We start from the raw sequence: 9,926 nt of genomic DNA on the forward strand, positions 1-9,926 counted from the left end.
ACCATGATTCCAATAAAATACAATCAATACAATAAGACAAATTAAATTACAATTAAATTACAGTTATAAATTAGGTTAAAATTAAATAAAACAGCTATTATGTGTTAATAATTAAGGTGCTACAATTCGCAGTCATATATAAGATGGCTAGAAGTCAATTTAGCATCATCCAGAAAATCCTGTAACTGCAGCGCCACAGCCCTCTCAATAATTTTGCCCAAAAAGGGCAAATTCGAGACTGGTCGGTAATGCGCCAATTTGGCCGGGTCTGATGTAGCCTTTTTCAGGAGAGGGCGGACCACTGCCTCTTTCAGGGGTGTTGGAAAAGAGCCCTCTGAAAGAGATCTATTTATGATGTCCCGTATAGGACATCTTAGCTCCTCCTGGCAAGCCTTAATTAGCCAGGAGGGGCATGGGTCCAGTATTTTGATACTTATTATTCACAAGTTAAAATTGCATTTTACACAGAGTTTTTTCTTTTTGTTCTAGGCATTGGGAGCAGTTCCCCCTTAAGTGGAGGGGGGGAAGGGTTGCCAGCCCGGCAACCGTCACTGTCTTCAAGCAAAAGCCTGGTGGAACAGCTCTGCTTTACGGGCCCTGCGGAATTGTAAAAGATCCCGCAGGGCCCTGATGTCTTCTGGCAGAAAGTTCCACCAGGTCGGGGCCAGGACTGAAAAAGTCCTGGCCCTCGTTGAGGACAGCCGGACCTCTTTAGGACCGGGGATCACCAGCAGATTTTGACCAGTAGAGCATAGTGCTCTTCCGGAGACATAGTGAAGGAGGCAGTCCCGTAGATACGTTGGTCCCTGACTGCTCAAGGCCTTAAAGATCATAACCAAAACCTTGAATCTAACTCGGTTAGATTGGGCAATGAATGTAAGAAGAGCCTGTCTAGTCCAGCATCCTGCCTGACACAGTAGCCAACAACAGGCCATAGAGGCCAAGGCCTTGCCTTGATGTTGCCTCCCGGCTCTGGGTTTCAGAGGAGTAATGCCTCTAAATGTACAGGTTCCCCACATGCATGCACAGGAACTGAGGAAAACCCTCAAATCATGTGTGATTGAGTTGCAGCTCATCCAGGGTGGGGACCCCAGACCCAACCTCTGTATTCCATAATTGACACTGTGATCAGAACTACAAAAACATCTGCAGCTTCCACTGTATTTATTAGGAAAGCCATTTGGGGAGAGGCTGTGTCTCACTGAAAGAGCCTCCGCTTTGCATGCCAAAGGTCCCAGCTTCAGTCTCTGACATCTCCAGTTAAAAGGAACAGGCAGTAGGTGATGCGAAAGACCACTGCCTGAGACCCTAGAGAGACAATGCTAGTATGAGTAAGCAGTATTGACCTTGATGGACTAATAGTCTGATTCAGTATAAGGCTGCTCCATGTGTTCATTACTGGTGTTAATATAATAATTATTCAGTTTTGGTGAGTGTTTTTCCCTCCTGTGGTCATATGAAGAGGTCACAGAGTTCTCTTTTCTTTTGCAGCTTTCCAATGATGAAGAAATACATAATGTTGGGACATCCCTGACCTTCGGGTTTGGTACTTTGGCCTGCTGGATTCAGTCTGCATTGACACTCAAAATAAACTTGAAGAATGAAGGAAGGAAAGCTGGAATCCCACGAGTCATCTTGTCTGCAGCAATAACCCTCTGTGTAGTTCTTTGTATCCTTTTGAAGTCTATACGTTTCGCTTCCCAGACTTGGAACCGTGTCAAGGGTGGACTTTTAAAAGGTACACCAGGTGATAATTGGATATTCCAGCTAGATTCAAGCTCAGTGGCACCTTAGAGACCAACAAGACTTTCAGGGTGTAAGCTTTTGAGAGTCAAAGCTCCCTTCATCAGAACAGGAATTCAAACCTGGGTTTCCCAGACCCTAGTCCGACACTAACCACTACACCATACTGTTATCCCATCGCACTGATATTCTGTCATGGAGCTCAGGGCAGAATTGCGTTCTCCCCTCCACTCTTTTATTCGTACAACAACATTGTGAGGTAGCTTCTGCTGACAGTGTGCCTGGCCCAAATTTGAGCTTCACAGATGAGTGTCAGGCTGAAATGGATGCAAGCCATTTCAATGATCCCACTTGCTCCCCCCTCCCTGCTTCCCAACTTGAGCCACGTGGAAGGTCACAAGAGGGTCATTGATAAGGATGGGCACGACCCTGCTTAACTTCTGAGATCTGATGAGATTGGGCTAGCTTGGGCCATCAAAGTCAGGGCAGGCCTTGTGTATAATGTAACTTTTAAAGACAAGGGCACCCAGAATAAAGCGTCTGGTGAAGATCTGATGATGAGTGGATATCTTCTGGTCTCTGGCCCCAAGCACTATAGCAGGAGTGTCAAACTCATTGATTATGAGGCTACATCTGATATAAGTGAGACCTTGTTGGGCCAGGCCTTACGTGTCATAAAATGTAATGCCGGGTAGTGGAGATAAAAAACTTTATAAAAGACACAGATTTTGTATCTCTCCCTTGTGATCAAGGGAACTGGGCAAAGGAAGCTCTGGCTCTTTCCCTCCCTCCCTAGGGGATAAGGAGGGGATGGAGCCTCAGCCAATAGAAGGAAAAGAGGCTTGGCTCAGTAGCTCTCCTGTGTGACTGAGAGAGCCTAGCAAAGTAAGCTGTGACACAAAAGGAAGCAGAAGGGAAGCAGACTTGCTCATGGGCCTGATAAGAACCTTCCGGGGGCCTGATCTGGCCCCTGGGCTACACGTTTGACACCCTTGCTCTTTCAGTTCTTTAAAAGGGGGGTGGGAATTGGATTGTACAACATGTACTTCGGAGGTTGAGTACAAAACTGGGTGGATGGATGGACTTCATTTATACCTTGCCTTTCTCCCCAATGGTGACCTAGAACAGCTTACATCATTTTCCTATTTTATCTTCACAACAACCTTATGAGGTAGATTAGACTGAGAAAAAGTGACTGGCCCAAGGTCACACAGCAAGCTTCCATGACAGAGTGGGGATTCAGATCTGGGTCTCTCAGATCTTTGACACTCTAACCCATGGGTTTTGAACTCATTTGTTATGAGGGCCAGATCTGACATAAATTAGACCTTGTTGGGACGGATTGGGCTGTGTCAGGCCAAGCCATGTGTATACCTATTTAAGATTAGGTAGCAGAAATATAAACTTTTTAAAGGACACAAACATGATTAAAGATTTTTTTTAAGCCTTAAAATAAAACATGCTTAAAATGTTAGCACTTGTTGGTCTTAAAGGTGTTTTCTTTGTATCTCTCCCATGGGATCCAGGAAACTGGGCAAAGGAAGTTCTGGCTCTTTCCCTCCCTCCCCAGATGACCAGGAGTGAGAGGAGCCTCAACCAATGGAGAAAATTGAGGTTTTGCTCTGTAGCTCCTGTGCTATCTTGAGCAAGCCTTGCAAAGCAAGTTGAGATGCAGAAGAAAGCAAGAGAGAGGGAGAAGGAAGCAGACAAGAGCCAGTTGCTCGGGGGCCTGATAGGACCCCTCCGGGGCCTGATTCGGCCCCTGGGTTGCATGTTTGACACCCCAGCAACCACTGCCCTACACTGGCTCTCATGATTTTTATGGTGTAGTTTTTATAAGCATGCCTTCAACTTTTGCACACAGGACTGGTTTTCTCTTGGGATACCTTAGCCTCCTTGTTTTGTGTATACAACATGGGGAAATTTGCCCAGCTATCTTTCTTGTACCTTTCCCACCCTCCAGCTGATTTGCTTCTTCCCAGATGCGTAATTGGCAGAGGCAAGGTTCTAATAAAACAACCATGGCAAGTTTAGTCTGGTGAACAGCATCATTTCAAACATTCTTATGCAAGCACAGCCAGAATCTGATGAGGAAGTAACTTCTGCTCCCATCAAGCCCCCCTAAAAAGAGTGCAGGCTATGGTTGGAGGGCACATGAAACAGCAGCATTGCTGAGGTATGATTCTGATCAGTGCTTTCATGGAACTCCTCTGTATAGGCCCCCTGAGTTCACAAAAGCTGCTTTGTACTGAATCAGACCGCTGCAACCTTGCTGAAGTCTGAGCCTGGTCAGTGTCTGCATGGGAGACCTCCTAGGAATCCTCCAAACAAGGCAGAGTTGTTTTGCCAGGCTTTTGGTTGAGGACAGCCGGTTTTATCACGGCTGGTACTCCCCCCCCCCCTTTTCTTCCATCTTTTCTTTTTCTCTTGGCCTCATCCCTACCCTGCCTGCAAGGTGGCGACACGGTCTAGGACTGGCTTAAAATTTGATTTATGGATGCCATCTGGGAACTGTTTTTATTAATATTGTATTGAATGATTTATAACTGTGACTTAATAATGTTTGTATTGTATTTTATTTACTGTTATATGTTGCCCAGAGCTCTGTGAACTCAGGGATTGGGTGATCCATAAATTTAATTTATAAATAAATAGGGAAGGAAGGAAGATAGGGGAGAGAGAGAAGATAGAGAAAGAAAGAGGAGAGAGAGAGAGAGCAGATAGATGATGGAAGGAAGGAAGGAAGGATAGATTAGATAGATAGATGGCACTCTGAACTCACAAAGCTGCCTTAATCAAATCACTGCAATCTTGCTGCGCTCTGAATTTGTTCAGCACCTGGGAATCCTCTGTATGGCAACCTGAGCTCATGAAGTTGCCTTCTATTGAGTCAGACTGTTGCTCTGAGTAAATAGCAGCAATTATATGTGAAATTTCATTTAGTTAATAAATAGTTAATAATACTCAAGACCAATCTGAGTAAATAATAGTGACTTTCCCGGACCAGAGGTCCGATTTGGCAGCCCTGAACAGATGATCCATCTGCTCATGGGGAGGGGGCACAAATGCACTGGCTCCACCCTGCCTCCACACATTCGTCAAGTCATTGGCACAGTGGAAGCAGGTTTTCATGTGTATTCTCAGATGACAAGGCAGTTGTGCAGAGATTGGGACCAGTGCCCTGCCCTTTGTCCCAGAGAATAGCTTAACACCCAGGCAAGTTATCTGTACAGGACTAGTTCTATTTATTTATTGTATGGCAGAGTTACACACAGGAAGTATAATAATATAAAATATGTAACCAGGGCTTGTATAAAGCAGCTTCAAGTATGTGTTCACATGTTGGTAGGTAACTACATCTGGATATGAGGGTTGTAATGTGTAAAATTTGGGAAGTAGGGACTAGGAAACAATATAATGTGTATTTCTAAAGGCAGAGGCTGCAGCACCTGTTGGGTGATGGAACGTGCTGTCAAATCACAGCTTATGGTGACCCCATAGGATTTTCAAGGCAACAGGTGGTTTGCCATTTCTTGCCTTTACATAGCAATCCTGGGTCATCCAGGTCAGGGCTGCACCTGTTTGGGAGGGGCAACAATGAGAGGGCTTCTAGTGTCCTGGTCCCACTGGTGGACCTCCTGATGGCACCTGGGTTTTTTGGCCACTGTGTGACAGAGTGTCAGACTGGATGGGCCATTGGCCTGATCCAACATGGCTTCTCTTATGTTCTTAGAAAGTCCTATTCCAGCCCCTGTCTCCCCCAGATGGCAGAACTGGGGGAAATCCTCCACCAAAAACCTTTTGAAAGAGCCTTTGATGGAGGAAACACGATTTTAAGTAGTCAAGGTCTTCAGTCATCTGTCTGTTCCCACAAGCAGTAAAACTAGAATGAATGATGCAAAGTAGCACAAACTGCTGAACAAATGATGTAGAACAGGGGTGGCCAACGGTAGCTCTCCAGATGTTTTTTGCCTACAACTCCCATCAGCCCCAGCCAGCATGGCCAGTGGCTGGGGCTGATGGGAGTTGTAGGCAAAAAACATCTGGAGAGCTACCGTTGGCCACCCCAATGCAGAATAAGAGGATGTCTCCAACTCTGCTGGCTTGCGTAATAATGGACAAATCACAGGGTTCAGCTCCATTTAGTGCAAAAAAATTTTTTGTATATTTATTAAGAGCATTTTATATTCTGCTCTTCCATCCTAAACCAGATCCCCAGGGTCGGTTACCATAATTTTAAAAACAACATTAAAAAAACCCAGACATTTAAAAATGACAAGCCATCTGTGGGCAGCCTCCAACAGTCCTATGCACAGTGGGACCTAGAACCATTGTGCCACTTGTGTGCTCATACTTCCTTGTGTATCTTCCTTGATCCCACCTCTTCAGATTTCATCCTGATGGGACAGAAGTTCCACATGCACGCATCACGGATACAGTGGGGCATGGTAATGTGCTTCCTCTGCTACTTCGGCACCTTCGCGGTGGAGTTCAGGCACTACCGGTTTGAGATCATTTGCTCCGAGTACCAGGAGAACTTCCTCAGCTTTTCTGAAAGCTTGTCTGAAGCATCTGAGTATCAAACGGATCAGGTGTGACCCAGCCTCTCTCCCTTTTCCCCACGGTGCTGGGCGCGTGCAGTCACATGACTCTCTACTCACGGCTCCATTTCTCACTTCAATTTTGTTAAAACACCTTGTTTTCCATGCCTGTAGGCACTGGCACGTTGCCAAAAAGTCCATTGTTGGGGCAGGACTAGACCTAAGAGATGCAGAGTGGCTGCCACTCTGTGCTCTTCCCCCCTCCTGCAGCATAGCAAGATAGGAAAGAGACACAGAACATTTCACCCAGAGTGTGATTAATTATCAGAGGTTTTGGAGTTGGGGTAGGGAACAGATCAAGAAATCTTATAAATTTTTCAATGAATTTGAGTCCAGTAGCACTTTGGAGACCAATAAGATAAAGGTGTGGGTGTGTGTTAAGCTTTCAGGAGTCAAAACTCCCTTCATGAGAGCTTTGAGTCTTGAAAGCCTATTCCTCCAAAATCTTGTGAGTGTCTAAGATACTCCTGGACTTGTGTCTTACTGCAGACCAACATGGCAGCCCTCTGATACTACCATCTTTGGTGAACCTGTAACATTTAGAATATAGGCAAGCTACAAGAGGTCCCACAGGCTGCTGCTACTGCTGCTTTTGAGGCTGTCTTCGCATCAATTTCCTCTGCTCCTCACATGCAGTTTAAGACACAAGAAGTGCACCAAGCAAAGACAGGCACGTGAGCCACCAATTCTTCCTGTATGCAAATAGAAGGGATTTGACCACACAGATTGCATATTCTGGGCCAGTTCATGTAGCCTTGGATTTCCAGGTTCTCCTCCCGAGCTTTCTTCTCCACTGCTGAACTGGGATCGGTTGCATCTGTGGTTCCTGGTTGCTTGTGTTTCTTGGTCCTTTTGTCTCCTCTCCTCTCTCTGGCCTGCTACAGTAAGCAGGGAGTGGTGGTATAGACAAAAGGCTGCAGCTGCTTGGTTTCCTGTTTCAGCAGCAGATTGAAAGGTAATCCCCAGGTTGCAGTCTGGCAATATGGTTGAGGATCCTGCTTCTCCCTTTCCATATACATTTTTGTATGTCAAACAGGTGTTAAAAACTGAGAAGTCCTGGGGAAAAGATTGGCAACCCCAGGCATTATGAAGCAGTAGAACAAGGGTGAGATGGCACCTCCCTCCACCTGATGAGGACAATAGAAAAGAGTAAGAGTCCAGTCGCATCTTAACAAAATTTGTGGCAGGATATGAGCTTTCACGAGTCTCTGCTCACTTCTTCAGATACTTCATGAAAACTCGTACTCTGCTACAGATTTTGCTAGTCTTTAAGGTGCTACTGGGTTCTTGCTCTTTTCTACTGCTACAGACAGTCTAACACTTCTACCCATTCTAATCAGGACAGGACTAGAGTTGCCACCTTTATTTCCCTGTCAGGGCTTCTAGGCCTTCGAGGGTTGCTACCATGGAGCAATGTGGCAGGTGAAACCTTTTCCTGGATGACCAGGAAAGCGGTTAACAATGTTACTCCCCCCCTTCCTCCAAATTAGGCAGCTTTTAAAAGTCACAGTGGATCTGCAGAAAGGGGATGGGATTAAGGATCCTGTTCAATAACAGCCAGACAGGTCAATTTCAGAGGCAGAACCGCTTTAGCAGTTCTGAGCCCCACAATCTAGTTGTGGGAGGGGCCTTTCTGTTTTATACCAAGGGGAAGTGAAAACCACCTCCAGGATCGGCTTTTGAAACCTACTTTTCCAAAGCATCCTCCCCTAGTGCTTGCCTGAACAGTCCTCTCAGAGTTTCAGTAACCTAAAAGCTTCACGACAGGCAGACAGCAACAGGTTTCTCTCGTACCCTGTTGTCACATGGTACCTGTTGAATTCCTCTCTCTTAAAGGCACAGAGCTTTCATCTCTAAATATTGAACAGTGTAAGGCATATGGACCATCTCTGTCCTGGAAGGGATCATCTCTCCCTCCCCTCCCAAAATCTGAACAGGAATTCCGTGACTTGGGAACAAACATCACTGTTGTAAAAAGTCAACATTTCTTTAACATTAGTGACGACCAAGACAGCATTTGTACATTGCAACGTACATTGTAAAATATACAATATACATGGTAAAGGCAGCTGTAGGCTAAGGGCTACCAGCATTATAACTCGCCCTTGATCTGCAGGCATTGGTGAACAATAAGCATAATGACCTCTGTTCTGGAAAAAGCTTCTACTAATGTCTTCAGATCCAACAGCTGTTAAATGTCTACTTCATGGTTGGGTTCCCAAATGACTTGGGGGGAGAGGGGAGGCTTTAGCTATAACTTGATGTTGAGAAATCAGCTGAGAACTCTTTTCACAGCATGGGAGATCAAGCTGCAATTAGCTGTAGCTATAGTTGCCCATTGAGAAGTTGGCAACCATCACTTGGGGGCTGGGGGAAAGGTTGGCTTCCCTCCTTGCAGTGACATATTTGGAACTAGATGGTATAGAAACCTTGGCTTTTTCCTTGACACCATCTAAGAGAACAAGGTAGATAGCTACAGGTGAAGATGAGTCAGTGCTGGATTGTTTTTTTTTCTCCTGTTGCTAATAGATGTGATGGGGGTGAGTTAGATAACAAGTTCAGGTTTAACAGTGCAAACAATTGACTTGTCAAAATGCACAGTATTTGGGCTTGTTTACTTTGGTTTAAAATCTGCCTTGGATACAAAATATTTGAGGTTGGAAAAACTGGCTAGAAATTTGCAAGGTAAGTATGGGGATTTTCTCTGGAGAGAACTGCCCCCCCCCCAGTGGACCCAATCCCAGTATCGTCTATGCATGGTTATTGAAAGGTAGGCCTGGAAGAAACACACTGGAAGTGAAATACACACATGTAGCTAACATAATAGGTTTCTGTTCAAATTATTGTAAATAGTCCACTGTGATATTTTTTTTAAGATAAATGTTTACATTGTATCATTTTATATTTAAGTTTATTAGACAAAAAAAAATTGGGAAAGGGTCCCTCCAATCCCAGTATGCAACCCAAGCCAAAATTCAAGCTTTTGGGTGATATATTGTACATTTCTTATGAATATTTCTTATGACACAGAACAACTGAGCAATGATTGATAACTGTACACTGAAATATGACCACTAAATAAATTTCTTTTATGGAAAGAGTATGGGTTTGTTGTTGCACCCATGGACCAGAGGGCTGGATGCAGTGGAGAAGCACATTAAGTGCCGTCTCATGCTGACCCCACGTGGCATTTTCAAGAAGAAGACTGCCGATTTATACCCCACCCTTCTCTCTGAATCAGACTCAGAATGGCTTACAATCTCCTATATCTTCTCCCCTCACAACAGACACCCTGTGAGGTGGGTGGGACTGAGAGGGCTCTCACAGCAGCTGCCCTTTCAAGGACAACTCCTGCAATAGCTATGGCTAACCAAGGCAATTCCAGCAGCTGCAAGTGGAGGAGTGGGGATCAAACTCTGTTCTCCCAGATAAGAGTTCGCACACTTAACCCAGTTCTCCCAGATAAGAGTCTGCACACTCAAGGCAAGAGATAACAGAGGTGGTATACCATTGCCTTCGTCAGCATAGCACCCTGGCCTTCCTCGGTGGGCTCCTTTTCAGCTACTTACCATGGCTGACCCT

At 45.2% G+C, this 9,926-nt stretch overlaps 1 protein-coding gene across 2 annotated transcripts in view; it reads left to right on the plus strand.

Moving 5' to 3' along the window:
• Positions 1-9,442, plus strand: part of TMEM150C (transmembrane protein 150C) — a 45,372-nt gene extending 35,930 nt beyond the window's left edge. For both annotated transcript variants that reach the window (XM_060247129.1, XM_060247128.1), the window contains 2 exons: positions 1,492-1,669; positions 6,133-9,442. In XM_060247129.1, the coding sequence (XP_060103112.1) occupies positions 1,492-1,669; positions 6,133-6,341 (387 nt within the window). In that variant the 3' untranslated portion in view covers positions 6,342-9,442. The remainder of the gene's footprint in view (positions 1-1,491; positions 1,670-6,132) is intronic.
• The last annotated feature ends 484 nt before the right edge of the window (positions 9,443-9,926 follow it).

The sequence above is a fragment of the Heteronotia binoei genome, chromosome 9, assembly GCF_032191835.1.
Source record: "Heteronotia binoei isolate CCM8104 ecotype False Entrance Well chromosome 9, APGP_CSIRO_Hbin_v1, whole genome shotgun sequence".
In the NCBI taxonomy this organism is placed as follows: domain Eukaryota; kingdom Metazoa; phylum Chordata; class Lepidosauria; order Squamata; family Gekkonidae; genus Heteronotia; species Heteronotia binoei.